The sequence below is a fragment of the Neovison vison genome, chromosome 9, assembly GCF_020171115.1.
Source record: "Neovison vison isolate M4711 chromosome 9, ASM_NN_V1, whole genome shotgun sequence".
NCBI classification, from domain to species: Eukaryota; Metazoa; Chordata; class Mammalia; order Carnivora; family Mustelidae; genus Neogale; species Neogale vison.
In genome coordinates this window covers 84,262,675-84,276,947 of record NC_058099.1, presented here as the reverse complement: position 1 = coordinate 84,276,947, position 14,273 = coordinate 84,262,675, and the positions used below count along the sequence as shown (strand labels likewise).

At 33.0% G+C, this 14,273-nt stretch overlaps 1 protein-coding gene across 4 annotated transcripts in view; it reads left to right on the top strand.

Moving 5' to 3' along the window:
- Window positions 1-14,273, top strand: part of VPS13A (vacuolar protein sorting 13 homolog A) — a 240,558-nt gene that overhangs the window by 212,573 nt on the left and 13,712 nt on the right. For 3 of the 4 annotated variants that reach the window (XM_044265853.1, XM_044265852.1, XM_044265856.1), the window contains exons 66-68: window positions 539-584; window positions 688-811; window positions 3,490-3,604. In XM_044265853.1, the coding sequence (XP_044121788.1) occupies window positions 539-584; window positions 688-811; window positions 3,490-3,604 (285 nt within the window). Of the gene's footprint in view, window positions 1-538; window positions 585-687; window positions 812-3,489; window positions 3,605-3,800; window positions 7,266-14,273 lie in introns of those variants that run through there. The other variant, XM_044265855.1, reaches the window with a different exon arrangement.

The following is a 14,273-nucleotide window of genomic DNA, read 5'->3' as shown; positions in this document are numbered from 1 at the left end:
GTGGTGAACTGGCCAGGGATTATCATCTTCTTCTTTTTTTTTTTTTTTTTTTTTTTTTTAAGATTTTATTTATTTATTTGATAGAGTGAGAGAGAGCACAAGCAGTGAGGAGGGTCAGAGGAAGAGGGACAAGCAGACTCCCCTCTCAGCGGGGGGCCCGACTCCCAGCTCTTTCCCAGGACCTGGGCTGAAGGCAGACCCTTAGCTGACTGAGCCACCCAAGCCCTCCTCAAGGAATATCTTTTAAAGCTACATTTGGTGAATAAGAAAATAGGTACTTAACTTGCACTCCTTCAAGCATTATTTAGATATTGGAGGAGCAGTGAGTTGTGACCTATATAAAATACATCAGTAACCTCTAAAAGCATTGTTTAACTAGGATACTTAGGTAATGCATTTCTAGATGTATTTCTGTTCTAGTGCTTTCTAGATTCTTACGGTATCTAGAAAGCAGAACCCTCTATTTTTTTTGTAAGCCAGAGTTGGTTCTTTAAAGAATCATGTTGAAAGTATTATAAATTTTCCTTTTCCTCCCTAGGGTTTTGTAAGTGGCATAACAGGAATTGTTACAAAACCTATCAAAGGCAAGTACATTCCTTTGGGCCATATAGATTACCAGGTCTTTCACAAATTGATTCTGTTTTCATTCTTGATCCACCTGCCTAAACCTTTGTTCTTTCTTTCTAGGAGCTCAAAAAGAAGGAGCAGCTGGTTTCTTTAAAGGTGTTGGGAAGGGTTTAGTTGGAGCAGTGGCAAGGCCAACTGGAGGCATCATAGACATGGCCAGCAGTACATTTCAGGGAATAAAACGGTAGGTTTTCTCTGGTGGAAGATATGAGTAAAGTGCTTAAACTGTGAGAAATAAAATAAATTGGCTGTTTGGCTCAAGGCCCTTCGTTTTGAACTGTATAATATGCCAAGTTATGTATTATCTTCCTAATTCCCATTTAAGTTTCCTTTGCATCATTTCAACATTACAGAGTTCTTCTTTTTTGGTCCCTCATTCCCAGCAGCTTTGCAGGAAGGGCTTGGCAAGTTAAGCAAGCTTTTACTTACTTTATTATAAGTACATTAGGATAATGTAATGTAATGTAATATATATATGATATATAGGCATTATATATGTGTAACACTATCTACATACATATATACACATACATATACACACACCCATGAGTTATAAAAATTACTGAATTACCCATGAGTTATATAAAATTCACTGAATTTTATCAAACTGAAGTGAAGCCATTTGGATTTGACCTTTACTTCTGGTAAGTTTTTTGATTACTAATTCAGTCTCTTTATTTAATAGAAGTCTTAATCAGATTGTTTGTTTCTTCATTCAATTGAAGTCCTCTTTCTTTTTTTCTTTGTCATTTTTGTTGACTCTGAGAACCAATTTTTTATTTCATTGATCCCTTCCATTGTTCTTCTGCTTATCTCTGTTCTAATTTCCTTTTCTGCCCCAGTTTTTCTTATGTCCTTCCTTCTGTTAACTTTGGGTAGTTTGCTTTTCTTCCTCCGGTTTTGCAAGGTGTAAATTTAGATTATTGATTTGGGATCTTTCTTCTTTTTAAGTGTTAGGCATTCACAGCAATGAATCACTCTGTGAGCACTGTCTTTGTCTTCTCCCATAAGTTTTGGTACACTGTGTTTGTTTTCATTTGTCTCAAAGTAGTTACTTTCCTTGGTTATTTTTCTTGGACCTTCCGCCATTCAGTTCCCACAAATTTGTGAATTGCCCAAATTTCCTTCTCTTACAAATTTCCAGTTTTATTGTGTGGCCAGAAAACAAACCTTATAGGTTTCAGCATTTTTATATTTATTAAGACATACTTTAGGGCCTAATACATGGTCTGTTCTGGAAAGTGTTCGGTGTCCACTTGAGAAAAATACGTAGTTTCCTGTTGTTGAATTAAATGTTCTCTGTATAGAGGTCTATTAGTTCTAGTTGGATTATAGTGTTACTCAAGTCTTCTGCTTCCTTACTGATCTTCTATTTAGCAGTCATGATTAAAAGTAGGATATAGAAATAACTGTTATTACTGTTTTTTTTTTTTTGCTCTTTTCAATTCTGCCAGTTTTGGGAGCTCTCTTGTTAAATACTTACGTGTTCATAATTTTTATATCTTCTTGATATATTAACTTTTCTTGTAAAATGTCCTCCTTTGTATTTAATGAGAATATTTTGTTTAAAATTTAATTTTCTTCTGAACTTGGTATGGCTTTTCCAGCCCTCCTTTTGGTTATTGTTTACATATTATATCCTTTTGCATTCTTTCATTTTCAACTTACTTTCATCTTTGACTCTAAAGTTGGTCTTTTTTGGATAGCATATACTTGGATCATACTTTTTTATCTGTTCTGCCAATTTCTGCTTTTTAATTGGAGAATACACCCATATGTATGTGTTAGACGTATGGATACGTTATGTGATAAGCTCTTAATTAACGTTAATTGAATCTGTGAATATTTTTTGAATGAATGAACAAATAGACCATTCTCATGTAGGTCCATACATTCAAAAATGTTAAACTCTTATAGTACCAAATCTAGCAATGCATATATATTTTTCAAACAGTAACTGTCAAGCCCAAGTGGGACTATGAGGAATGTTAGGGTATTTGAACATTAGAAAACTATACATGTAATGTGATTTATAACAATAATAGATTGAAGGAGATTAACTATATGATGACAGCAATGACCAGAAAGGAATTTTGTATTTCAACTTCATTGCTCGTTCAACATTTTTAAAAAACAATAACAATAACAAAGAACTATAAGCAAACTAAGAGTAGAAATGAATGTCCTTGTTTTGACAAAAGATACCTTAAAAAATTTTTTTTTGTTAATATTGGTTCTTCATGGAAAAATCTTAGAAGCTATCCCTTTAGGGTGTATGGGTGGCTCAGTCGTTAAGCATCTGCCTTCGGCTCAGGTCTTGATACCAGGGTCCTGGGATGGAGCCCTACAGCAGGTTCCCTTCTGGCAGGAGGCCTTCTTCTTCCTCTTCCCCTGCTTGTGTTCCCTCTCTTCGCTGTCTCTGTCAAATAAATAAATAAATAAATAATAAAAAAGAAGTAGAAGAATCTTTCCCTTTAAAGTTAGAAATGAGACAAGGTCAGCTACAATCACCTCTTGTATTTAGTATTATATTGGTGTACTTAGCATTGAACTGGAAGAGCTAGACAGTATAATAGAAAAAAAGAGAAATGAAGTCAAATCAGAGAAAAAAGAAAAAAAGCAACATTCATTTGCTGATTCTAATTATTGTCTACAAAGAAAATCCAAGACAGTCTGTAAACAAACTTCTTTACAAGTTGACATTTTTCTAGAAATCTTACATTAGTGGCATAAAGACAAATTTTAAAATAGAGAAGTGATGTAATAGTCTTATCCAAAAGAAGATTCTTTTTAGTAGTTGCATTTTAAAGTGTACTAAAGAATTCTTGAATAATTTTTGTAGTTATATTTTTTTTCCTACAGAGCTACAGAGACTTCTGATGAAGTGGAGAGCCTGCGGCCCCCACGATTCTTTAATGAGGATGGAGTCATCAGACCTTACAGGTTGAGGGATGGGACTGGAAACCAGATGTTACAGGTGGGTGAAGAAATATTTTACACATTACGAATAACTTAGTCAGGTTTGCTATATTAAAAGTAGTTATATACTATTTTAAATATATGTTAGATTATTTGGGCTTTTATGTGTTTTGCTTAATTCTATTTATAAGTTTCTGATACTTAGGTTTTAATGTACATTTATTTACTATAAGATTTTTTTTTCTTTTTTACAGGCATCAAAAAGTTTGATATGAAAACAATTAATGCATGACTTTACAAGTGAAAGCCAACAGTAGATTTTAGTCTTAAAATTTTCAAACTACGTACAGCTGTTTCAGTATTTTGAATACAAAGAAAAGCTTTTGTATTGGTAAATTTTTGTATAGGATTTTAGTGAATTTGATCTTTTTATAGGATGTTCTTAGTTCTGTACTGGATTTGCTAAATTTGTTGAAAACCATCATGCCTTATGTACCTTCATAGTTGGTGGTACTTACTTAACCAATTAAACCATTTCTGTTTAGGGTACTTCCCTTTGCATATCAGGCCACTAGTAGCTTTTACACAGTTCTCATGTCCATTTGGACATGGATAAGGAAAAAAACCAGTACCACTGCTGTTGGTGAAATTCTTGGGTTCTTAGACTTTTCTTTTGAAGATATTCAACTAGCCTTGACCCTCTTCTTGCCTTATGCCTATGTGGTCTATTTGAAATCAGTAGGATCTGATAAGCAGTTCACATGAAAGCCAACATCTTTTATTAAGGAAAATCAGATTTGAAACAAAAAGCCATTTGGAGGTAGAATATTTTATTTAAAATAATAGCTATTTTTCTTACTTTGAAAACTGGACTTTTTAAAATTTGGATTATGGTGTAGGTAACATACCATAATAGATTATACCAATTTAAAGTTATTTCATCTTTGGTTTAGATATTTAGACTACTAAATTAAATCATTTTTTTGCAAACAGACAAGGAGTCATTACGTTATATAGACTTGAAAATATCTTTAGGAATAATAAACAGTGAGGTTCTGGTCCTTCCTTTATAACCTTGATATTTTAAATATTGTCATGTTTATAAAATGATCATGGTAAATATTTAAAAGTTCAATATTTTACCCACTACATGCAGGATATATAATTTTGCATAAAATGTACTTCCATCTAATATAGTAAAACATGACCATTGAGTTAGTGTGTATTATTTAGTAAAGCGATAGTGTGTTTTTAAATGTTTTTAAAGCATCCAAATAATTGCACATTGGGACAGAAGTGGCGATCTAGTGAGAGGTTGTGCTCTAAAGGGCATTTTGTGCAATCTCTGTGGTGATAGTATATCATTCTTTGGAAGATGGAAATGGTGCAGAAGTCACCCTTGGTTAATACAATTGAAAAATATACTTCTACTCAATTCCAGCCTTCACTTTTTAGGGAAGGAACCTGTTACTTGTATTAGTAGCTTATGTTAACCTTTACTGACGTTTTACTGAGCTGAATAGTTATTAGATCACCTGTTGAAAAATTAAAAATATTTCCTGAGAAACTTTTGATTCATTCAGTAAGAAGTGAGGATGAGTAGTGAAGGGAATAATCCTCATTATTAGGAAATAGATTATGATAAATAAGAAAGCCATGAGATACAAAAATTTCTCTCAGTTGATAATTTGATCTTAGTGACAAGTAAATTTATTTTATACCTACATTAATGGTTTGCTGAAGCTTTAAACTTTGGGATTTAAAAACCATGACCTTTGGCTGTGTGTTTTTAATGGTACATATTATTTTTAGTAGGCCAGTTTAGGTGTTAACTGCTAAAAGAGCTATTTAAAGGACTAAAACCTCACAATCCTTGTAGCCATTTTTACTTGTTTTTTAGCAAGAGCATTAAACACAGTATTAGCTGGAATACCTATAGGAATTCACCAGAGGCCTTAGGATGTTGTGGTTAGCATTATTCTCTTATAGGTGTGAGAAGCAGGTTGTTGGTTTGGTGGTAATGGTGCTTTTTAAATCAAAACTGTCATTAGCAAATATTTTACAATACGTGAGTGCCAGTACTCTAGAAAAAAAGCAGATGACGTAGAAACGGGATTTAAAGTCTCATCTAGAGAGATTAAATCTAAGTGACTTAACATTGGTGCTTTAGCAAATGTATAATACTTTAAATGTTTCTCCTTTTATTTTCTAATTCTCTAAAAAAAAAAAAAAGGTACTCTATGTTCAGTAAATTATATGGGCTTATATATAATTAAATATAAAATACACTTTGGTTGTATGCCTTTGTATCTAGAAAGGAGTACCATATTACAGTGCCTCCAGCTGGGCAATTCAAGTTTGCTACTAGAGAAGTAGAATAATAATCTCATATATTCATGGAATACCTTACTGGTATCTTCCAACTATTTTATCCATTGAGTGTACCAGCCAGCGAGGTTTAGTCTTAGGTCTATTAAGTTATGGAATGTTATATCTGTAATTACTGCCCTACTCAGATCTGAACTCTGCCTTAAGATTATTCTGACTCCTTGAACATTTCATAATTTTACATGTTTTGCAAGCATTTTGCCATGCTTAACTAACCTCTGTGCTTCTTTTTTCCTCTACCATGCTTACAGAAAATTCAGGTCTACAGGGAGTGGATTATGACTCACAGTAGCAGTAGTGATGATGATGATGATGATGATTAGTCAGATCTGAAATGTTAAATTCATGTTCTTTGTCATTTTATTTGGAATGTTTCGTTAATATGTTTTGTATGACTGCTACCACAACGCCCATATGTCCAGTGTTAGGGTATTAAAATACTTTTTCCTTTTAAAATGTTTTTCTACATGTTTACAGAAAGCAAAGGGATTACATATTTAAGCACAGAAAAAAATGTATTCTACATTTTTAGTAGGGCATACTATATATTCTAGCATTTGCTTGTATATGTTTTGTAGCTTTGCAATGCTGAGTTCATCTTTAAGATTTAAAAGTTAAATATTTTTTTAATGTTCACTAGTTTTATTTTCAAGTACCTGCTTATTGGCAAAATACCATTTTTAATATTCTCTGTAAATTTTCTGGGCTGTAATAGAATGCCATCGTATAAAAAAGAATAGTAATACCTAGTCAGTATTTTATATTTAGCATTTTAAGAGTGTTTTTGTCAAATTTCGTTTAATAATAATAAATTTATGTAACTTCAAGCAATATGAATTTGTTGTTCTCTTCCAAAACCACATAGGTTGTACTGCTATTATAAGGAACATTCATGATCTGTTATGGACGTTAGTGACATAATTTATAGTCTTATAAAGAAAAAAGTTCTGTTCTTTGGTTCACTTTTTAATTCATTATGTATGTATATATACAATGAGCAAAGTTGGTTTTATAGTCGTTATATTTACTTATTAACCTAAATATCCGTATGCTGTATCCCTCTTATAAAATATTAAAAGTTAATTCAGGCCATCAGAAGAATTTTTATAGTAAGCAGAATGATGTATGTTTTTTTCTCGGTTGTATTGGAAAATATTATCAATGTCTCTGAAAGATCTATGAGCAGAACTGTTTGTTTTGTGCACTGAAGTGTTTTCTTTAATTTTCAATTTAAATAAAACTATTCTGTCCTGTTGCACGAGGAAGTTAGATATACAAAAAAAAAAAAAGAAAGAAAATCCTCTAAAGAGTAAATGACTATTAGTATAATATGATGGGGTTTTCTGAAATTTTTATTTAGATTCCAGTATAGTTAACATACAGTGTAAAACTGGTTTCACGTAGATGATACAGTGATTCCACACTTGCATACATCACCTGATGCTCATCACACGTGCATTCCTTAACTCCCCATCACCCGTTTCACCCTTCTCTCCACTCACCTTCCCTCTGGTAATCACCAGTTTCTTCCCGGTGCTTAAGAGTCTGTTTGTGTGTGTGTGTGTGTGTGTGTGTGTGTGTGTGTCTCTCTCTCACAGTAATATGATGTTTAATTACTATGGCTGCTATGCTTTGGGATCAACAAAGAAACATTTACCTTATTTATGTTAATCAATTTGTGTATATTGAGCTTATATTAATTAGATTATAGTAAATAACGGCCTTCATTGTTCAACTTTTGGCTTAATTGATTGAGCCCATGATTTCTGAGTCTAATTCTTAACTTTACCAACATTTTACTTTTGTAAATCAAGTACCTGCGTATTCTCTTTTTCTTAGAAAATGAATGACTTTTAATTTTTTAATATTGAGCTTACAAAAAAGGATGCTAAAAAGTATTAAGACATTTCTTCTGAAATACCTACCTGCCTAACATTCATTTAAATTAAGTAGGAATTAAGGTTGTGTGTATTAGGACCAAGAAATATGTGTGTCAAAGAATGTAATTATTGTTTAGTGAATGCATGAGAACAGTTACCATTAAAATAGTCATGACTGCTGTAGGAGACTGGCATCTGGTCCCCACTAGTTTCTCTCACCCTTGGCCAAATCATACAAAACCTTCTCCTCCTACAAGAAGCTAGAGAGAACACAGCCCATTGTTACGTATTGTATGCCTTAGGAAGGAGAGGTCTGGAAATGTCTTCATTGACTTTTTACATTTCAGCTAGGCATGGGGCCTAAAAGGGAAAAATGCTAAACTTCTTGATTCCAAGGCATTTACTGAGTTTCCTGTGGTTGGTCTATGACACTTAAGACTATGGTATAGTTCTCATTAAGATTCTTAAGAATTGATCTGCAAAAGTTCTGGGTATTTCAGCATTGACTTGCCATTTTAATGCAAAGAAAATTGTAAGTAAAATTACAATTGTTTAAAATCCCTTGAAAAGTGAAATGATTTAAAACAATACTCTGGTAGCTAGTAAATTGTTATGTGGCTCATGTGGTCCTAAGGATTCATCGATCTTAAGTTTTTAACCCTTAGAAGTGAAATACGTTCATTGACAGTATAATTGCCCTTGTTCTTTCTGTTTCTGTTTTCCTGCCACAGTGAAAAAATCTTTTCAAGCTTCTTTGACTATTTTTCCAGTTTAAAAAAAATTGTGTTTTTTATTAGAGGAAAAATTCAAGATTTAAGATTACACTATTTATACTAATGTGCTCTTGTTGGAGATAAAGGACATGGACAAATACCTTCTTACTCCATCAAATAAGCAGAAAATGAATTTAACTGTGGCACTTTCATGAGATGAATAGTTCTTTTGTTTATTAGAGGCTCTATAATTAATTAGAATTTTAAAATGGGAGTATGATCTAATGAGAAAGTCTAGTGACAAAGCCGCATTTGAAAGGTTGATTATGAGATACCACACCTATCCATATCCTTTATTTATATTCTGCATTTCTACGTGGTCACTGCTTATGTATAGAAAAAGGGAAGGAGCATCTTTCTCTCTGCTCTAAGGGAGTAATTACTCATTCTTTATTTTCCTTTGTATTTATTGACTTGAATAACATACTGAAAACTGGCAGGAAGAAAAATCCATAAAAGGCCTGGAATTGTGAACACCTGTCACCATGAATAAACTTATAAGAGCAGCCTGTGAATGAAATAAGATGAATTCGGTATAGCAAATGTAAATCCAGAGTAATACCGCTGTCAATATTCCTTATGAAACAAGAAGTCAGAATAAATTTCAGTTTGTTTCTGTGCTTAAAATAATCTGGATTTTATAAACTTTGCTTTTTTGAAATTGTTCAAAATACATATCAGTGTTAATCAGTTGAAAATCAGTTGATTTTCAAGTCATGTTATTAAAATTTGCAGATGGAGCCATTGTAGATCTATGACTAAGGCATCAGCATTCAACATGAAATATATGCTATCATGTTTACACCCCAGGTCATATAAAGAATGATAGCTGCAATAGTAGTTTGTCTGATTTAAGTCCTGTGGTGAAATTTAGCTTCATACTTTCCTGTAGTAATGAGAGGAAGACCAAAAACAACCATCCTAAGTGTTATTGTGTACTCATACTGTACCTTCAAGCCTTTGGGTTTTGTTTTAGAGATTTCCTTGCAAATGTAGAATTTATTACTTATAATAGTAAAAAATATTAGAGGTTTTATGGGGTCTAAATAAGATACACGGTTATTCATTTAGATCAAGTAATAATTATGATGGACGTATACAAACGGCAGTTTCTTTCTTCTATCCCTGCGTCTTAGAGATAAATGGAGATTGATTAAAAATGTTAAGATTGTTGATTTAATCTTTAATTTCAGTGTATGAATGTTTGAATTGATGAAATGCAGTGAGTACACTGAATACAATACAAAACATTACTGAAAGTCCTGAATCAGAGAAGAATAAAACACATGATTTCAAATAGGTATGTGTTAGGGAGGTAATTAGAATAATTTATGATTTTCATACATAAGGGTTTATGGTTGGTTAGTTTTAATGTGGCAGACCATTTTCATGTACATCATCATCTCAATCAGTGTGATGAATTTATCCAGCAACAGTGTACCTCTAAAAAATGAGCCTAAAATTAAATGTCTAATAACTTTGTAAAATTGGTTTTTAATATAGCCCTCTTTCTTTTTTTATATATAAATATCCTAAACAGTGGAAATTATAATAAAGATATGTACTAAATTGCAGTGTGCCTTTGTTCTGAATCTTAGACATGCATAAATATCTGAGCATTCAAAATAATACAGTTATTATTAGCTTTAAAAAAAAAAAAACCATAATCAGGATTGTCAGAAACTTAGCCATATATATATATGATCCCAGGACCCTGGGATCATGCCTGGAGCTGAAGGCAGAGGCTTTAACCCACTGAGCCACCCCAGGTGCCCCAGAGCTTGGGATTTTTAAGAATTTAAAAATTTAGAGACCCAAACCTCCATGGAAAGAGCTAAATCCTTTTGTCAATCAGTTAGCTAACATTGATTCTCAGTCTCTAACTGTTGTATTTTATGGGAGATATAAAAATTTTCAAAAATTATTTTTTTTTACAATGTTAAAGTAATATATGCTCAGTAAAGTAGGAAACTATAGGAATAAAAATTATCCTGTCTCCCCACCATTTATGTTATAGTTCCTTTTAAAATTTTTATTAACATGAATATAATCCAAATATATAAATTTCTATTGTATATTTTTGTTATTATAAGTTCTTATAAATAGAATTATTAACTTCTAAAGTTTAAAAAAGTGATCTATTCATAGAATAATTCTAGTGTGGGGAAACTGGTCTTTATTTCTGGAATACATACATAAAAGCCAGCAGAATCTTTTCTTAATTTTTATAAGTTTTATAGCTGTAATAGATTTCCTTTCTTGGTTTTTGTTGAACATGTTTCTTTTTAAAATTTTCACCCCTTAAATCTTTGCCTCTTAGAATGAGTGTGTGTGTGTGTGTGTGTGTGTGTGTATGAGAGATCGTGAGATCTTTGTGTCATTCACTGTGCATGAATGTTGTCAATTGGTTATCCCACGAGGGTAGTATACTCTTAAGCATTTCAGATATTTTAAATTTTTATCTGTGTTGTCTTTGAATCTCTTACATCTTTTTCCATGGTGTTATTATGTTTATGTGAGTTGTAGCAGGGAGGCTGTTTTTGTTTGTTGTATATTTCTTTTCTTTCAGAAATTACAGATGTTTATATTAGCTTCAAACACTGTCTAAATGGCAGTTGGAAGATAACTGCCTTCGGCTGACGTGGTCTTTCCCTTTACCTCGGGAGGAGAGTTACAACTGATCTGGAAGAAAGGGCTTACCATAGGCAGTCAGATCACCAGAGTAGTTCCGAACAATCTTCCTGGCTTCATCTGAAATTTTGAGTAAGTGGACAAGAACTAGGGGACAAAGGCTTATTGGATTCTACTCTTCATTTTTTAACTCTTCCCTCCAGAAGCAGACTTCTGAATGGGATGAGAAATCTGAAGAGAGCCAAATGCTGTTGTCCAGGAAAGTTTGAGCTCTTAGTGTCCCAAATAAAGCAGATCCTATGGGCAAGGAGATTACCCATCCAACCTGGATACAGTCTCATACCTCATTTATCAATTTAGCAGAGATCTTTTGGAGAGTTTGGGGGTACATCATTTTCGAAGGCCCATATTTTCCAACATTTAGTAGTAAGTCCCACTAACTTGATTTTGCACCAGAAGAACATCTCACTCCACTTAGAACCTCCAGTTTTATATCACAATACTTTTTGAATAAGGCTTTGAAATTAACATCTTTTTCTGGAGGTGATGGTTCCATTTAGTGGAATTTCCAGTTTTCTCTTTGTCTCAAGTATAAAGTGATTTTTAAAAATTCTCTTTTCTAATCCAGTAACTGGAATGAGACCAATTTCATTTTTAAATCTTTTTCAAAAGTTTGTCATCATTGCATCCCTTAAATTTATAAATGTGTTAGAGAAGGATAAATACTATCAAAACAGAAAATTTAGTACATCCTCAAATGTTACACTCAGGTAGGTTCACCTGGAGTCTTACTCTCTTCTTACCAGAGTATTAATTTAGAAGATCTTTCACCTTTATTTTAGCTAATGATGTGAAATCATAACTTGGGATTTCTTATGTATTAGAGCTCTGCCTTGTGTGACTTCCCCTGGTTACTTTGGACAGCACAGAAATTTCCAGCTGAAGTTGAACTTAGAAAAGCTCATTGGAAACTTTTTAAAGTGTGTGCTTTAACAGTAGTGTTGTTAAAAAAACAATGTATTAAGTTATGAAGTCTATTTTTTTATTGGCAAGATATCCTATGAAAGAAGGGATGTTCTCTCGCCAAATAAAACTATTCCTTTTCATACAGAATTGAATTGGATTCCACTTTCATTCACCTAAAAATAAACTTTAATGTCCTCTATGAAAGGAAGCACTGTGTATACTTTTTCTATCAGTTAAGAGTCCTCAGTTATACATTCAAATGAAATTAATGTCCCAGTTACTTTTGAAGATGACTCTAATGAATTGGATATCAAATTTTCAGTGAAAAATTACCACTGTAAAGAACCCTATAAGAAGCAATGTGGAGAAACATATGTTAGGCATTTCGTGGCACTTCAAGTCTGAGGTAGTTTGTTCAAGTTGGAGATACAATGAAGCACCAGTGTTGGAACATACAAGTACACGAGTCTACTTAGTTCTTGTAAAGTAGAATAAATTGCCAGACTACTTCAAATTCAAAATTGCCAAAAGAGTAAATGTATAATTATATATGTATAAGTGAATTTTTGATCTAGTAGTATAGTTAATGTGAATACAAAGGAAAAATTTAATGCCCTATATTTATTCCCTATACAAGTATTTGTTAAAGTCTCCTTATGTATTGGACACCCTTCTAGATCTTAAGATTACAGGCCTGAAGAGAGCAATCAAGATTCCTGCTCCTCTTATGAAATTATAACTGTGGTGACATTTTCTAATCTGGTGACTAGAGGATAAATCAAGAGCTCTGTTAGAGGCCAACCCTGTCATGTCAGAGCTTCACAGTCTCCTTCCTGTTGATTGATTGCTACACACAAGGCTCAGAGGAACTGTAAGAATCAAAGGAGACATAAGATATGCCCAGTCATCCAGAAAGATAAAGATTCCTAGGTATTACATGACGCTGAAGCATTGACACAGTACATCTTGTGGGATATCGGAATCCGTATACCAGTGAGCTGTTAAAAATTGCATCTCACCACGTCCACTGGACGGTATGTAGTTCTGTAGTGATCCATTCTGACCATGAAAAGTCTCTGAGCTGCAGCAGTACCCTGTGGCCCAGGGCCTGGATTCTGGAACCAAGTAAACCAGAGATCAGTTCCAGCTTTTCCCTTTGCCAGCTTTATAATCTATTGTGCTTGTCTGACCTTAGTTTCCAGACTCTAAAATGGAGATAACTGCACGACTTAACAAAATAACAATAATCTTGGTGGTTTAAAATAATTAAATTAATTAACTAATTACCTCAGGTGAGGTAATATATATATGATTATTAGCACAATGTATAGTAAGGACTTGCTATATTTCATTCTATGAATACCAGCTGCTGCTAGTTCTTGGCCACTACTACATAAATGTTCCTCATTTGTCTCCTTTTTATCAGGATAAAAGCACCTATGAATCTTACCCCTTTTTTAACCCTTTCAACATTAATAGAATACTTGAAAAACACTACAACCATTTCCACACATTAGTAGGTGAGCAATAGAAACAATAAAACCTCAGTAATTTGGACTGCTCTGAAATTCATAATATATTAGAAGAAATGGTAAAATGTTTAAAAGAAATTATTTTCAAGTATGGATAGCATCATGATCAGTAAATATTGCTCAGTAGAGATCCTGCTGGAAATATGTTAAAGAGACTTATAACTCGCTTACATTATTTCCGATCCACCTCTGGCCTTTCTTCTAGAATGTATTAGATAGGTTAATTAATGGTCTTCTGCTATCAGTGTACATAATTACGTCATAAGCATAATTCTGTCTTGTCCAGACTTTTAATTGAACCAGTTGGTGACAGTAGTTCACATCTCTTAAGGGTAATATTTTATTTGATGTTATGTCACAGGGTTATTCTCTCTTTTCCTGCCTGTCTGAGCTGTGAGAATAGCATATCCTGTGGTTAACAATCAAAATAGCTCATTTGCTTGGGAGGAGATGAAGGTATGGGGGATGCAAGAAGGGCTAATTCCTCATCAGATTTCATGACAATGAGATATGATTTTTTTTAACAGCAATTTGCCTCCCAGAATAGGCCAAATACC